Source organism: Mytilus californianus, unplaced genomic scaffold, assembly GCF_021869535.1.
Source record: "Mytilus californianus isolate M0D057914Y unplaced genomic scaffold, xbMytCali1.0.p SCAF_5, whole genome shotgun sequence".
NCBI lineage: Eukaryota > Metazoa > Mollusca > Bivalvia > Mytilida > Mytilidae > Mytilus > Mytilus californianus.
In genome coordinates, this window is record NW_026262701.1 from 13,595,915 (window position 1) to 13,614,807 (window position 18,893).

Here is an 18,893-nt window from a genome sequence, read left to right on the forward strand (position 1 = left end):
TTTTTATTTAGTATTCAACTTTCCACAATAAATATTTAATCATATGGAATTTTTAAAATAGGATAAAATTAGGTACATTTTAAATTATGTTGTGTTTGTTAATTTATTTAAATTTTAATGATCAAAAATAGAACTAAAAGAAAAAATAATAAGCAAAAAATGGTTCTTACATGTACTTTAATAAAATTGCGCAGCAAATTTGTCCTTTCTCATAAAATTTCACGAATACATTTTATTCTTTCTCTTCAGAAAAGTTGCAGATATTTTTTTAATCCATGATGTCATTAACAAAATAATTATTTGATCAGCAAACAAAGTTTAGATGAGATACACAATGTTTTTTCGATCATTATCTCTACAAAGTTTATGTTAAGAGGTGTACAGTTCTCAATTGCAAGAGTTCTCCGATGCTGATACACGAAAGAGGCGGAGCTTAAATTCAAATCAGTAACGGGCGGTGTTACGGAGTTACATCTGCCAGTTGGATAAATAAACGGCTCGTATTATTTTATTTGTTAACCAATCATTTTACAAATATCGCGTGATATTCTTATTATTACGAACGAGTTTAACAAGATTTCAGACGAACAAATTCATTTCTTATTAATGTGCAAGCCTTTTGTTCCTGGATATTTAATTTATTAATTTGTGGAAAAGTAGAATGTTACATTTGAGAGTTTAGTGGATGCTGTATTAAGAAGAGAGATAATAGTATTACATTATCCTGTTGATCTAAATACTGTAGTAGTGCCGAATTATTGTTGTTCTGTTGTACAGGACATGTCCTTTGCGCCGTTTGCTGCTTATCCATTCCCTGTTGGAACTTCCGTACCTACAACGCAGGTGAGTCTTGATTTAAACGTTCAAATATTTTCTAATCTGGCTTAAGCCTTAACTTTTTATTTAGGAAAATATATGTTTGCATTCATACCATCTATGTGACAAAAGTCACCAAATATATTAAATTAATTAAAAATATATCTCGGTCAATTTTTTCTGCTCACGTTTTTTATCAAAAAGATAGATTATTAAAACCTTTTTGAAAAGTTACTTCAAATTATCAAGATTTTTTTCTCTCACTTAGATAACATTACTATGTTATTAAACATCAGTTTTTTTAATGTGTATAACTGTTTTGATTTGTTTAAAGGGTGTTCATTCAAAGTGACGTCAAATGTATTAATTTCGTTTTGACAAGACTGTTAAAAACACAGGAGTTTATTTCTATATGTGGAAAAATACTTAATTCTAATCATATAAACATGCAAGTAACATGTGAAAGTTAAGTCAATTTCAACAGAAATTTGAAATTAACAGTAATTATATTTCCTTATTCTGTGATAGTCATTAAGGCCACTTAAACGGACACCTAAGTACTGAAATTTATGTTGTTTTTACAACTTTCGAGATACATTTCGCCATGTTGAAATGAGCAAACAAGACATTGATTTATCTCACGTGTGGACGAAGAAATTTATGATAGCTTTTAAACCAGTGTGAGAAAAATATATGTAAATCGTCATTTTTATAAGTACATCTTTCATATGTTTTTGCAATAATTTAAAAAAAAAATGTAATTGAATACTAAGAGAAAATTATCAGTTGTTTTGTTTTTGTTTTGCTTTTGCTTTTGCTTTTGCGTTTACTTTTGTTTTTGTTATTTTTACAAACTCAATCATTTTATTCATGATACATTTCCTCTAAAAATTAAATTATATTTACATCCAATTCTATTTTAAGTTAGAAAATTTGATGCAAGTTATTACTAATGATATGTTCATCAAAATAATGAGGAATATGCTTATGGTATTACCTATTATATGAACTTTAATTTTCATATTGAAGAAAGCAAAGCTTTTAAATTGAAATAAATGATTTTTGTTTCTATTTATTTTTGTAGATGTCTACCAGTACAAGTCCTAGCGGCCAGAGAGCTTGCTGTGAAAATGGACGACCAATTATGACAAATCCACATACAGGACAGACAATCTGTTCGTGTCAGTATGAATCAACGTTGCTTAGTTATTCTAGGGTTCCAGGACTTCCGGAAGGAATGTTCGGAAATCCGGCATACGGAGCCGCACAGTATGTGCCTCTAGGTTCTGAAGGATCAGCTTTTTATTCACCTCTGGTTAGTTTATTTTACTGCTTACATTTGACGTATACCACATTGTTTATTTATATTTTTTACAATTGCGTTAAATACTGCGAATATAACATTTAATTCATGCATATTTGTACATATGTATTTTTCTAAATGATTAAATAATTGTCAAAGTGACAAATAAAAAACCAGAAAGAAACGATGTATATTTATTATACTGGTCTGATGACACTTGTGGCTTGTATAATACAATGTTCACATCATGTGACGAACCACAATCACATTATTACGCACTTAATGCACTTTATCGTGGTTGATACTTCCACCTGAAAAATCCTTGATCAGGAAATCATGCTTCCGTGTAAATTATAAAGTTATGAAATATATACCATTTAATTCATTTCATACACACAAAATTCGGTTCCATATTTTCAACATTGACATTCTTGTAAGTTTTGATATTCTGCTAATATTATTACCGTTAGTATTTTTTATATTATCATTTTCATCATTAATTGTTGCTATCGACAAATCTTCTTTCGCCACTGTAGCTCATTATATATTCCCTGCTGTTAGAATTTGTTTTTCAACACTTGTTCTTTAGTTCAAAACATCTAAACCATCCGAAATGTTCAGAAAACAGAACTATAAGATTACCACAAACAAATATTTGTCATATAGTAGAAAATACTTCCCAGGGTGTAAATATCCAATTTACACGAAAACTTGTTGATTTTATATGATTTCTGACTACGACACTACGGGTCACTTATTATCATTTACTTTCATCTGTGAATTTTCTCATTTATTTTAGACTAATACGACTTATGACGTTAAGGATGCACCGGAAGCATGGAGAAGTCTACAAGCAGGAGCGGTGTTTCCGTATGATCCAGCAATGATGTACCCTTATGGAGCGGGGTCAGTACCAATCTTTTTATTAAATAATTTATTGGTCCGGCCTTTTCTTTAAAAACAGTCCTTGATAAAATCATTATTATATATATATAGCTGTTGAAATATTTTTAGTTTGTAGTTAATATTTGATGGTTTTGTTTTACACAGTAATCTTGCTACGATCGTAGACTTTTATGGTCAATATAATTACAATAACATTCTTCGTACATGTACATTTATGAGACAAGCTATGTATCTCTGGGCAAGTTATACAAATTTTTCGAATTAATTAATTTGTACAGAGTTATATGGCTATATTCTATAAGCATTTACTAATTAGTATAATTTATAAGAGAAATACAATCTATGGATGTTTTCATCTGTCAGTTTCAGTCATGCTAAGGTGTATGTTTCATTATATTGTTTGACGTCCATCCATTTTTTAAAACTCCATCGCCTTTTTGTAAATTCTGTAAAACATGACACTATTATCGTTCATTCAATACCGATGATTCTTATTGTGATTTGTAAGATCGTACACGTTATCTTTATGTGAGGTCCAATTTAAATAGAGGCCTTCTAAGGAAATTCAGATATAAGTTTTATATTGTCCCTCTTTTTTTTTTTACTTTTGTATTATGTATCTCCAAGATGTTTGAATACCAGATTGAAAATATATTAGCGCAACAACAATGTCCTTCTTTGTTATGTAAAAAAATGTAAAGTGGACATTATTACTTGTTAATGTGCATTTGATTGAAACATACGGACAGAACTTTCTCATTTACAACCCATACAATTAAAACCAATTGAAATTTGATTTCGGAATAATGTTTTACTCGTTTAAGCATCCCACATTATTTAATTTTCCTACTACATGTGTTAAGTACATTTTAAAAAACGTTTGAAAGACTATGATTACAATTGTTGCTCATTTCGGATTCCCTCCGGGTTGAATACATCTGATTGTTGTCAATAATCTACCGGAAGTCATTCGAGTGTAAAGTTAATATCTTCATAACCAGAATAATGCAGTGATCCGTAAAATGTGATAAGTACCCCTGTCATACAAATGAACACATTTAAATAAAAGTATCAAACTATATGGTTTATTCATGTAACGACATCTAATTTGAAATGCATTTTATTGCACTTTAATTCCGAACGGATCATTGGGTGCTATATTGTGGGTTGCGTTAGAGCAAACGGTTCTTTTTCTCTTTAACGTTTTGTATGGTGTTAGAAGATAAAAATGTGTGCATTTTAAAAAGCATAGAAACAGTTGAATAATACAAACATTTGCAATCAGACAACATTGTATTAAGGTCGAGTTTTCTATAATGGTGAATAATGAAATAAAACAGATAATTTTTATTGGAATATTTAATTTTTCATTTGATATCAGACTTATTTTAAAGAGCGCGTAACTATATTCCAAACGCATACTTATAGATATAAGTTCATTGAAAAAATATTGGCCTTTTAATTAGTTACTGCATGGTTATTTAATTCTTTATCTTTCTATCCTCTACTTTGTTATTTATTTCCTTTTTATTCTACATTTTGCAACTCGAACTGAATACAATAGCATGTTCAACGGTTTCTAGGAGAATGTCGTTAAATGCACATGTTTGGTAACCTCTAAAAATCCATCTACTTACATTTTTCGAACACGGGAAGACTGGACTTATACCCTACATATAACCAGTCCAAAGTTTGGACGTCAGTTGTCATTCAGGATTGTTTCGTGTAATGTAAGATGCCAGTATTTCATCTGTTTCCAATAAAATACTTAAATTTAGCCGAAATTGAGGTTTTATAAAATTTTTGATCTCCATATATATAATATATATTTATTAGCATTACTAAATAATTATAAATACCAAAATTGGTAACATAAATGAAGAAAAAATATAAGTGTGGGGAAAAATAAAATAAACATATTTTAAGAGAACATTATTTTGTAAAATTTTGTTTCATGGATCTACTGTTGTTGGTGTTTATATGTAAACGTTTAAAATGACATAAATTTAAAACAGCTGATAGATCTATAAGAAAACAAAAGCAAATTACTTTTGTTTTAATTCAACTATAACTGAAAAATAAAAAAGTACATTTCCTTTTCATTTGACAAAATGTTATAACTACAACTAATAAATGACAAATGTTGCGACACAATAGCAAAATGCAGTAAAAGTGACATTTTCTGAACAATAGCTTATGGACAAAAAATGAGTAAATGAATCAGTTATGAATAAATGTATGAAAAAGGTTTTTCTCTATCAACAGAAGATTGATATAAATTTCTCGCTTGTATAAACATAATTCTGTGATCTGCTCGTTATATTTCGTTTATTATAATAATATTTATGCAATCTTGTTAAAATATATGTAGTTTATCATGTAATATCAACACATCTGTTTACTTATGAAATATCACAAATTATTAACAAAATATAATCTATGTAACCGGAACTTAAGTTAAAGCCAGCAAAAATAAGCCCAGTAAATTACACTTTCAGAACTAGTGGTTTTTATATAAAAATGTTAATGTTGAGGTTTAAGAACATATGAAATCTTTATTGAAATTGTATAGCTATTAACTTCTCATTTTTTAACTTCACTAAACAAATAACCTAATGATGACGTAAATATGACAATTCTTTGTCATGACTTACTCACCATATCCCATTTTCACTCTTCGGAGAAGCACGATGCGTTGCGCTAGTGCAGCAGGATCTGCTTTATAGTTCTGGGAAACCAGAGTTAAACCTCCCCTGGGTTAGTTTGTTTTGTATCGTTAAACTTAGTATATTTGTCTCCTTGTGTACGTCTAAATTTCTTATGCCTTTTCTTTCGTTGCTTTGCTGTCTATGTTATGTGTATATATACCGTTTCTCAATTTATTCATATTTAAAAATTGAAAATCGATTTAAGTCATTTGAGCCGTTTTTGAATCATTCCTCCTTTCTCTTTTTCTCTATCTAATCGAAAGGCTTTCTACCTTTGAAAATAACGATGTTTTTTTGGCTATTACAGATATGGTGGTATCGATTTAAACGCTCGACGCAAAAATGCAACAAGGGAGACAACAAACACCCTCAAAGCTTGGTTATATGAACATAGAAAGAACCCTTATCCAACCAAAGGAGAAAAAATTATGTTGGCAATTATCACAAAAATGACTTTGACACAAGTATCTACATGGTTTGCTAATGCCAGACGACGATTGAAGAAAGAAAATAAGATGACTTGGTCTCCACGAAATAGGTCCGACGATGGTACAGAAAACGACGATATGGACGACGATTTCGACAACAAAGAGAACACAGATAACCATGACAGATTATCCGATGAAAATTCAAACAAGATTGGTAGTGACATCTCTGATGGACGTAAGTTCTTTTTTATTATATGAATATTTCCAAACTCATGAAAGCTTTTAGCACCGGAAAAGGCGTAGAACATTTGCATGGCCTTAGTTTGCAAAGAGCCCTACCACGTCCTTGGTTTTTGCTGCTAGACGAACTTTGCTTATTATATGATTTGCGAATGGAAAACAAAATCGTTGGTTTTAGTTCGGAAGTATATACCATGAATTAATGACAAAACTGCATCTGCTAAAAGATGCTGTGAGATTTTTATTTATTTATCTGAATACATGCACCTTCCAATAACTACTTAAAATGATTAATTTGTTTGTTGATTAATATTTTTGCCACTTTAAGAATTAATTTTTATGACACATCAGGGGACAAACTTTAATTATTTTCTTCAAATCATTTCAGTAATTACAAAGCGATTAAGTCATTTAATCTTAAATATCAAGCGAAAATTAAAATATTGAAAAAATATTAAAACGTCTAGGTCTGATTCATATGCTTGCCCTGAGTAATTAATTCATCAGAAAGTTGTATATCGGACTTTGAATCGAATGAACAATTCACAGTTAACATCAAAATTGTCATGACAAGGGTTTTATATTCGTGGCTAAAGGGTCTACAAGAGACAGAAAAAGAACATATCTCTTAATCGGTGAGAAATATTCGTTCCACAATGATGGTTGCATAGCAAAATGCTTCGAGGGAGAAAGCTTACACCAGATTAAGCAGAAGATAAATAATTTTTGTGAACATTTATTGTTCACGGTTATCATTATAAATAAAATGCAATGTTGATTAAATGCAGTGACATTGTGAGGCAGAATGCCGATCATAGATTCTCTAAATATTACAGCTTATATCTCTGTAAAGCTCCTACCATTTTTATTGGCTTCAAGTGTAGGTTTTTATTTAAGTGCGATAATCTAATTTGTAATTTTAAAAGATTTAAAGGAAATAAATTATAAAATATTACCTTTTGTCTATTTTTTTATAGTTTTTATTTCAAATATATGAATTTTTACAAATGTAATTTATGAATGCCTGAGGGATATAAACACTATTAAAAGCTTAACTATAGATCTGTTTAGTGTTTACGATGTTAAGGTGCTATATGAAAAAGAAACTATGATTTTTATAGCAAATACTCGAATAAGTAACATTCTTTATATATACATTTTCTGGAGAATCTGCATGCTTTTTCGTGTTTGTTGCCTGTATTTACTTCAAGAAAATAGCTTTCTAAGTGTTTGTTTATAACAAAGAGAAGAAGACTATACAAATAGATTTTCAATGATTCATCACGCAGCTAGGTTTTTTTCTCAATATTTGACAATCGGCCATGTTTATTCTCGGGACACCTCATCATCTTTCCTCAATATTTGACAGTTAGCCATGTTATGTCTCGGGACACCTGCTACGTAACATTGCCTATTTATTTTAATGTTTTACTTTGATAAATAGTTGTAACATATTTTATCATCCAGATTGAATTACATTATTTTTTACACTGACAGGATTCATTATATGGTCGAAAACATCGAAAAAAATCAAGTTTAGTTTTAGTAGTCATTGCCTGCAGATATAGTGGTGCTTACATCTTTAGTGCCTTGTTTTCATGATGTTTATACCTGCTTTCTAATCCATGTAATTTGGTATTGTACCGGTTTCTGTATATTTTTTTGACAGTTTAACTAATGGAGACTAATCATCGACAATATTCATTCTGTTAACCTGTTAGTTATTCTTCTAGACTTTTTTTTGCATAAGTTGCAACGTATTCTTTTGTAAATATATACTTCTTCTCAATCTCAGCAATAAAAACAGTTTATACTCATGATATATTGACATGTTTCCATTGTTTCCAAGTTATCGTGGATTTAAGGTGTATGGTCTCGTGCATATCTATCTCATATTCTTTCTTTTCACATGTGGAGCAGGATCTGATTACCCTTCCGGAGCACCTGATCTCACCCCGGATTTTTGTTCGTGTTGCTCAGTCTTTGTTTTCTGTATTGTGTTTTGTAGACTGTTGTTTGTCTTTTGGTCGTTTTTCGTTTTTGTCCAATGACATTGTCATTTCGTTTTCCGCCACTCTATTATACTATAATTGTTTTTGTTTGACTCAATTTGGAACACCTTCTGATTTTTTTTAATTTGATGAATTTCTAGTTCTGATTATGCATTAAATAGCTAAAACTTGTTCTCGAATAACAAAAAGGACACAATGCAACACACTCTGGATTATTAGGGACTCGAATACATAAAGATTATACGTTCTACTTGCTTTTTTCTCTAGAATATAAACGTTAATATGAATTTTACATCTCTGTGATCTGATGCCAATATGTATATATAAATGAACTAGTCATGCACGCATGCAGAAAACAGTATGTTGTATTCTTAAGTATGTATATTAACATGTTGCCTATATTTTTTTTATTTCTAAATATAGATTTGTTTATTCAAAGCTGTGCACGCGTAACACTTAATGTTATTTTTGAATTTGTTCAAGAATCTTTTTCTTATATTCCCATCTTTTTGCTAGTATTTTTTTTTTCTCAGTTTAAACCCATTAACGGCCTTTAGATGCGTCAAATATAATATTTGGCAATATGAACATGAAATGTTAGTGGAAAATATCCCTAGATTACAAGGGAACAGATGACTGAAGAAAATCTAGCAGAAATAAATCTTGTTTTTTGTTTTTTGTAAATATATGTTTGTCATACATTTCTGGTAACATTTTGTACTTGTTAGGTTAACATCAGTAAACATTACATGTCTACACACGTGTATGTACATAGAATAAAAATATTCGCTTATAAATACATTACACGATTTTAAAGATGACCGCTCTATTGTATTAACATTTACCCTATTTACCTAACGTGGTTTGGTTTTGTCCTTGACACATATCAAATGTCATTGGCCTCCTTCTGCCTTCATTGTTAATATATTCTCTTTAAAATATACATGAAATATTTGCAACTGGACGATAAGCAAATAACAATTGAACTATCTGATGTGTAAGAAGACGAGCTGTAATACACTATAACGCTGGTCTTTCTTTGAATTGAACACTTTTCAAAATATGCAGGCTTTTTCGTGCAATTTGATGTTTAAGTTAAAGACATATACATAATGCTTTGAGTATTTATTTCTACAAACCTAACAAGAATAACATTGAATATTATGATACTAAATCATGAAATATTTGAAATAAAATATCTCTCATTGAGTGTACGCTTTAAACTGCATTCTATATAATATTTTACAAAGGTCCCCAAAATGAAAACTATGAACAGAGTTAGCACTCTTGTTCATTACTACAATTCTGTATTAAATAAAATATGCGATTTTCTTTTTGTTGCAACTTGTGCTGTATAAAATCAGTTGATTAAATTGAATTGTTGTTTATGTTAAATTTCTCTTGCTGTAGCAATACTAGACTGTTAGCAGGATACATAATTTCTGTTAAGAACCATGTTATATTTTTGTATGAAATATTATACTCAATTGTTAGATGATGACTTTTATTTTTTACATATAAAATTATATAAACGCCTTTTGACAAGAGATGTTTGGGAGTGCTACTCTCATATCCGTCACCCCGACAATTGTTTAATTGAAAATACATCCGATCTTAAAAATAGGAATATTTTCATATGACATTAAAATTCAGTTAAATATTTAAACTTCTGTTTATTTTTACTGCTATTGATATCTTTATCATTCGCATTAAATTTCAAAAGAATTCTCTATTTTTTTTCTCTATGGAATTTCATAATAACATATAAACTTTTTTTTAGAAATCAGCAGGATTCAGGTTCTTACAGACATCAAATATATCACACTTCAAGTAAAAATTTGATGATAAAATCTTCTTTTTATAATTAACCTTTCCGTTTAAATGAAGTGTCATTTCGTCTGGACGTTTTGACAGTTTGAAGATATGGAAAGTTAGAACGTGATAGAAAATGTAATTCGTACTCTTGATTTCGATTGTGTGAATAACGTTGTTTCACGCGAGAATAAGATCGGATTCCAATCCCACGGTATTAAAATGGTCTCGCGCGTGCAGTGTTCATTTAACAAAAAGCGATACATTGATAATTTCTTTTTAAATTATTTCTTTTCCCTAACGTCGCATGGTCATAGATTTGGATGTCATTGATTTAATTTTAATTCTATTCTGACATTAATCTATTTCCTATGTTAAATAGTCCTTCTACCATTTTACGCATCATTGAAATGCATTTATGTTCATAAACTGTGTAAATTTTACATTATCTATCTATTAAGTTGCTCATACGATGCCTAAATGAACATTAATTTTATTTTGTTTAATTGTTGTGTCGAAAATGAAACAAAATACCATTTAATACCAAACAAGTATTTTATTATTCTGTATTATCCATTATCAAGTTAAGTGATAGGTTAACATTTGTAAAACAATAACTTCAATGGTGTTTTACAAATTTATGGACCATAGCATTGTTTAATTATGCTGGGAAAATATAATGTTTTCCAGAATACTGATAACAAATAATCATGTCTTTTAGATGTAGACGAACATAAAAAAAAATTAAAAATAATCTAAAACTGGAACGATTTTAAAGAATTGTCAGAAGATGAAAAGAATAAATATTAATTATAGGTACTCCTTTTCATAGTAATTGATACTTTATATAGCTTTTATTATTCTAGATAAGTGGAAATGTATTGTTTCAATAAAATTGTTAACTCTTAAAATTGTATACCTTATACACAAAACTGCGCAAAAACTAAAAAAAATGCAATAGAAAAAAAATAACAACAACAAAAAGCAAAAAAAACCACAACAATAAAAGCGTTGTTTCTTTGTTTTGGATTTTGTCAAATGGATGTAGGAATGTTTTGTCAATAACTTATACCCTACATCCCGTCTTGTCTTTTACAATCAATATTTTAAATCATACAAGCTCTCGTTGTGACAACAAAATTTATTTCCACATATCATTTTAGTTCTTAGTTCGCTTTTAAGAATACCTGGTTCTTATTGCAGTTACGATCTCTGGTACATGCAAGAACCTGTACAAATATAGAATTATTAACGATATCTGAATAATATATCGAAACATTAACTGTTTCTGAATATTTCAAACCGGACACGTGCATACTATAATAAAGCAAGTTTAATGGTCACGCTTTCGTTATCAGCCTTACGCAAGGCGTGCATCCCAACTCGTTATAGTAATATTATACGCTGATAATTATTCCCATGGCCTCTGTTGTTGTTAAAAGCTTTCAAATTTTGATAGTAAAGAGAAAAAATAGAAAGAATGAGGCTTTTAAAAGTGAAATACATTATGTAAGAAGATTTGCAAATGAGAACAAAATTTAAAATTGGAATAAGTGATTCAAACAAATTATGAGCTTATAATTGTTTTAACAAGTTTTCCAGGTTGATAGGCAACGTATAGAGAATGAATTAAAGAAAGATGGAAAAGTGCACCTTTATTTTATTTTCCACTCGTGATGATGTTTAGAGTAATGATGTATTTAACAACAAAATAAATGGAAAGCGATGATATTGTCTTTGATACCTTGCAAATCCATGATTATTTTCGATTATTTGATTATTCATGCAAAAGACGAAACATCAGACTTCTAAAGGCGAAATAATGAGAATTCTTGTCACTTAACCCTACGAACATTTATATGAAATTGCTCAATAATCATTCTAGCGGCAAATTAATTTTTATTCATTGCATAAATACAATTTTTGAATCTGTTTCCCTTTATGATTTGTGTGACAATAACTTGTCGACAGCAATATTTTTCCCCGATACACAAAGTTTTTGTTGACAATAACTGTTCAAATATTTCTGATTACCGCCTATTGAAACAATCTGTTTTCGCTTTTCCTTATGGTGATTGGGTTTTTAATTCAATGATACTTTCATTTCTACTTTAATCATTAACTCACATCAATAGCCCTTGATGATGGCGATGATATCTTTTAGCTTAATTGAATTGAATAATGCACATTTTATGCTGTTCGCTCGATTTGTTTACCGAACGGATGAAGCCAGCTAATAGCATGTTTCACAACACTATCGGCAGACGACACAATACGCTGTCGCAGTCGGACAATAGAAGAAAATGATAGTTCATTTATTGAACGCAGACGTTTATTCAGAAAATGAAATGCCATTAATTTCTCGTAATTTGTTAAACATATCGTTTTGTTATATACTTTCATTTTATAATCAGTTTTGATTAATGATGGCTCATTGGCGGTCCAAGGTACACATAATTTCGATTAAAACTAAACCTAAAATGATAAGATCTAACATTAATTTTCTTTTTCAAATGATATCGACTAGTTCATTAAACCACTGAAAAATTGGTTCTAACAATAAATGCTGCCGTCATAAAATTATGAGAATGAAAATACAAATTATAGAAATTTTACCTTAGTGTTTTGTGAATATAACAATTTGTTTACTTTGAAGGTATTTGTATATAATTTATAACAAACAACTAAATTTTCCATCAAGCCTGATCGTTCAATATTTCAAAGAAACAAATAAAAAAAATATCTGTCAGATTTGATTGTTTCAAACGGTAAGCAAAGAACACTGTCCTTTTCATAAATATGCGGGAAGAATGGTGATTCTCGGTATGACTTTAATTTTACCTTTCCCTTTCCGCATTTAAAAAAAATATAGATTATTATGTATTTCTTTAAATCGTTTAGGCACCTCCACTACCTACTTATATACATTTTTTTTTATAATTCACTCCTCCACCGGACGCAGCCTTTCATATTTGTTTTACTTTTAACTACACTAAAGTATAGTGTCTTTGAGGTACACTAAATGAAACCATTTCAGTACACTTATACTGCAAGTATTGCAATTGTATTTCTTACTACGGTTTAACACAGTTTTATAGTAGCAGAGTGGCTGCCACTGCTCTCAGCCACTGCCCAATATCTACAGAATGACACAATAATTTGTTATCATTACCTATATAGTTAAAGGTTTCATAATACAGACAATGTAAGAAAAAAGGTACAGGTTCCAGACATTTATGGGACGGACGAAAAAAAAATAATTCAACTCTAGAATTGTAAGACAAAGGTATATAAGCAAGCATGTTATTATTTACTTCATATGATGATACATTCGCCTTTTAACTAATTTGATGAATGTATATAATCTATCTTTCTTTTTCAGATAAACGATCATCAGAGGATACAAAAGATAAAATCATAAATGTTGATGAAGATGATTCAAATCTTAGTTTCAAGGATTTTGATGACCTTGACCCTGTTGGAAATGAATCCGATTCAGACAGTAGTGAACATGGGAAATTAAATGACAGGTTATCTCCCGTGTCAAGCACAGATGGCGACACAAGAAACAAGGACTTGAAATCTGCAAGAGTGAACAATAGTTCTACATCGTCTGAAAACCAACATAAAGCGAATACTCCAGAAGCTTCTTCCTCACAAAATAGACCAAAAATCTGGTCGGTGTCAGAATTTCTTAATACTCCCAAAGAAGATGTTTCACAGTCAAAAACAGGTTCAAGTAGTACCATTATGAATGCAATGAGCAGGTCTTTAGCAAATGCAGGAAATTACTTTTACTTGCAAGCCAACAACCATTCGTTACCTCACGGGAGATATAGTGCATTCGGAGCTTATCCACATCTATCTTTGTCTCATACAACACTGTCATATCCATATTCTCTCTCATCACACACAACCTCCAAGTCAAGTTTATCTAGTCCAACGGAAGTGCTTACTGATTCAGACAATAGTGACAAACTAAGATCACGAAATGGACTTTTCTCACCAGCAAGAGACATTGATACCGTCAGAAGCACCACGAAAGTATAATTTTTAATTTAAATAAATGTCTTGTCTTTATTTATAAAATATATTTTATTTGATTAAAACGTTGTTTGTCCATTGAATTGTAAGATTTTTCGCAACGTGCTTATACCATATGAGTGTTTGCCTATTTTATTAGAAATGAAGAAAAAAAACTTGGGTAATCTTGTATCACTACACCAACACAACAAAACTATGAATTGATTGTCGAAATGCGCATCTGGTGCAGAAAAAATGGGTACCGTTATGTTATTAAGTAAAAACAAACATGTAGAGGTCACCAAACATTTTTCACCGTCGTGTCTTACATAAATTGTGAAGTAATTTTACAAAGACTCTTAAATAAATGACAGCAACACTCTGTTCTCATTAAACAACGAAAAAACATGGCGACGGCGACAAAAAATAAGAACTGTTTTACATTCATAAGTTGCGTATATATATAGTTCACTGAACAAAGCAAAGTTAGGTGTCCGCATATATAAACACTTAGCTAGTATGAATGAAAGGAAATTTGGGAGAAACACCATGTGACGCAACCATCAACACAATAAAACCACCTTATTAGCAACAACACAAAACATTCATAAAAGAATGTTAGTTGAATTGTTAAACGTTTATCATCATCGAGAAAAAAAGAAGAAATGCATTAAGCTTGCATGTTAGTTCATCGTACCACATTACCACTTTTAAAAAATTACTGAATTTAGAGCAATCAAGTAACACATGAAGCTGACTTATATATAGGATTTTTTCTTCACTCTTCAAAATGGGACCAAACAGTAGTTTTGAGGTAGCAAGATAAAAGTTTATTTAAGATGTGTATCATAAATTACAAATGCACTGTTAGATTTCTAGAATAGAATGATAGCTATATCTCCAAAGAAGACCATGAGTATACGAAACATATCACAGGCGGCTCCTTCCAAGTATAGTGTTCCGCTGAATGTTAATCATTGCAATCAAGCAACGCACACAATTGAAACTTTGAGAAGATGTTGTATGGAAATAGCTCAACTTCGAAAACCTACCTTTGCTATATATAGAAGGTGAATTATAAAACATTATAATATACCACAATTTATGTCGTTAGAAAGGCAATATTGACTAGAGACTTTAAATTGTGCAACGGAATCAATGTTTGATTCTACTGAACTTTTTATATAATGAAATAATAGGGAAAAGGAGGGGGGGGGGGGGGTTTACAAAAATAATTTTGTATGGGTACTTTTGTAGTTTTTAGATAGCACACAACTGGTCACCCGAAGGCTGAAAATATATTTATAAAATTTTTTAAAAAAAACAACGCGAAGACGTCCTGCTGCTTTAACTCCCGATCATTTTCACAAACGTGTCCTTTTTTACGGCTACACAAGTATTTTTATAAAGTAGATCTATATCGTTTACTTGTTTGGAATTTAACAACGATTAAATACTTTCCTTGATAAAGCTTCAACACAAGTCTATTTATGACCTTGCAATTGTTGTTTTCTGGTATTTGTGAAATGGCGGAATTTTCCACTGAATCTGAAAACGAACTGGTTTTATATTGTTCCGAAATAATCACATGCTGCTTGGAAAAGGTAGAGCTTAAAGAAATTATATCAAATCTGACAGTGTAACGACTAACAAGTATACACTCACAAAAAACACATTGATACAACAACAAGGGGAAAAACCAACACACTATCGTATAATAAAAAGGGGAGGTAATACCAAGGGTTTAACCAAAACCACTAGTCGAAGAAAAACGGACGTAACACCATGGCCAAAATAAAAGGAACAATAATAAGATGAACAAATGTTACAGTCCACAAAATACTACACAGATAACAAAACATTGAGCTAAAAAAACAGACTGAGCACAGGCGCTCCGTAAGCTTCAGCAGTACCTGCGCCAAAACAGACTGAGCACAGGTGCTCCGTAAGCTTCAGCAGTACCTGCGCCAAAACAGTGACATCACCAGTGTTACTCGTATTAAAATATGTTAACCGCAGTTATATCCAGTGATATGATAGTTGATTTTGAAGTCACGTCGTATATTATCAGTGATGCTAAATATTAAGAGGTGTTCATGGTACAATTTTAACTGAGATGTTATGACATATATTTTTTAGTTATCTTTATTTTCATCAAAATAAGATATATAGGTTTGATTGAACTTATTTGTTGGTAGAGATATTATGTGATTTCTGTGTGTCCTTTGGCTATCAAGTCATAAACGATGAGTACAAATATTTGATAATAATATGATCATGTTTAGCTTTATTGTGGTTAACGTGCTATTGTAAGAGAATAATGAAACTAACATTTTTTAAAGGTATCTGATATCCATTGTACATACAATACTTTGTATATATAGGCAATACGACAAATTATTTATACAGTGTTAAATATTTTAGCCTAACGGAGACTTGAAAGTTCATTAACATATGTAATGTATATTAAACACGATTATTTGTATTCATAATTCAGGATATTGAAACACCTTCTAGCCAATCCTTGCTAAACATCGAATTATAAGATAAAGATGTAAAAGCTATATGTTCATGAAACGAAATCATCCACATCATTGCATATGACAAGTTTTTAGAACTATTCACGGCAGGTGAAGAAACAATAACAACAGGTCAGACGATACTTACATAAGATTGGATTGAGGTGTGATGTCGTTAGTCAAAATATATAAACTAAATGATGCAAAAACACACGTGGTACAATAGATTTTTTAAGCTGCTAAACTTACATGTATGTCTTACTTTCACGACGCGCATGTTGTTGTTTCAGCTAACAAAGCTGCAAAGCAATAAGTCAACTTCCTACATTAGCAGTAACACATTTTAATGTCGATCATTTGCATAACCACAGTTGTTTTGCATATTTATTTTTTTTTATTTTGTGTTAAACTAGGTTTAAAATATCTTATTATATTTCAAAGACTTATTTTACCATTACACGCAGATTTATCTCTAGTTGTATCGGTCAGATTATATATTTGTTTTTGTTTTTTAATTCTAAATTAGTAGAAATCTAAAATTTTATGTTCTACCTTAATCATATTATTTTATAAGTAAGATATGTAAAAATCAAAATATAGATTAATTTAATGAGGGCCACTTACAAAATATGACCTAAAAGAACAACCAGAACATTTACAGCTTTATAGTTTAAAAAAAAAACAAAAGTGAATTCAAATTAAAATATACGCAATAAATCGTAGATCACAAATGCAAAACACTAACCAAATTTCGAGTTACATAATGTCACAACCTTGCAATTGGATGTGACAATTTAAGTTTTGTCAAGGATTATAAAATATTTCATCTCATAAATAAGTAACAAAATGTACATAATAAACTATGCCAATGCGGAAATATTGACGAAAGGGAACAAAAACAGAGTACCAGATGCCGTCTAAAGTTAGCGTTGACTAATAAATGCAACCTTATAATTTTTTAAACTGCAAATTTTATCAGATGAGATTATCGAAATGAAAAGCAATGTAAAAACACACAATTACAAAATAAATAAAACCAATAGATCATAAATAAATATCCACAAACAGTAGTGACGAAAAGTTAAGTTTGCGCATTACAACTTTAATGATTGAAAAGCATCATGCAGGTGTCCATCTGTGTCGAAATATTCTGGAAGTTGTCACCTTATCTAAAACATTCTTTTAAAAAATCGTAACCGACCGTCATTGTCAGTTTCCAAATGTGGGTAAACCTTTTAATCCGTTGTGTCCTTTTTATTAATAAGTTTACCATCGAAAAGATACAAACACATTATATTACAACTCTTAATTTTTTAAGGAGTGAACATCGTTTGTTATACGAAAGGTTTAGGATTTAAAGATACAAAGTATAGGATATAAAGATACAAAGCGTTCACAACCAGTCTATCAGGTAGCTGGACAACACGGACAATGAACCCATCCTCTGAATAATCATTGTTCACGTATTTCAATAATTCTATGATTCTCGGAAAACCTACTTATTCTGTCTCATGAACCATCTAATCATAAAAAAACAAATATTTATACGAGGGGAAATTAAAATGACTTATACAAAAATAAGCAACCTTTGTACATTTTTATATTCCTTTGTAGAAAATAAGCTCAATTAATAAATCTCTGATCATCGAGATTTGACGAGATTTTATTACTCCCCCTGCGTGAGTTTGAGCGAGCTGTTTAAATTTCATTACTTAAACATGTCTAATACCATATATTTTATGACAGATTATCTACAAGTTTGGCATATTTAAACAGATTGGCATGCACTGAAAACTCGGCAGCTGTTGCTTAAACAGTTTCTGGTATGTAAAATCAGGATTAATCCTTTAACTAGCGGCCCAATAACAACAGAGTAAACCATCAGTATTGTTAATGCTCTTGTTTAAATAATAGCTGCGAATGAAGTTTTAATTTTTACATATTCCTGCGTTCAAAGGTCTAACTATAAACTCGTCAGAGATGTTTTGATTTGAAAGGCGGGATTACTTAATAACAGTTAAATCATTGGATATTGGCTTATTCTCGCTTTCATTGCTCTTCAAAATAAAATTCTTCCATTCAACACTAATACGTCTTAAATTAACATACAAACCCAAATGGGGATG

At 30.4% G+C, this 18,893-nt stretch overlaps 1 protein-coding gene across 1 annotated transcript; it reads left to right on the forward strand.

Annotated features, from left to right (window-relative positions):
• Nucleotides 1-549: 549 nt before the first annotated feature.
• LOC127701041 (homeobox protein araucan-like) lies at nucleotides 550-14,347 on the forward strand. The gene is made up of 5 exons (XM_052204815.1): nucleotides 550-843; nucleotides 1,901-2,131; nucleotides 2,919-3,025; nucleotides 6,041-6,396; nucleotides 13,608-14,347. Exons 1-5 carry the CDS (start codon nucleotides 781-783, stop codon nucleotides 14,273-14,275), a joined length of 1,425 nt encoding a protein of 474 aa, XP_052060775.1. The 5' UTR covers nucleotides 550-780; the 3' UTR covers nucleotides 14,276-14,347.
• The last annotated feature ends 4,546 nt before the right edge of the window (nucleotides 14,348-18,893 follow it).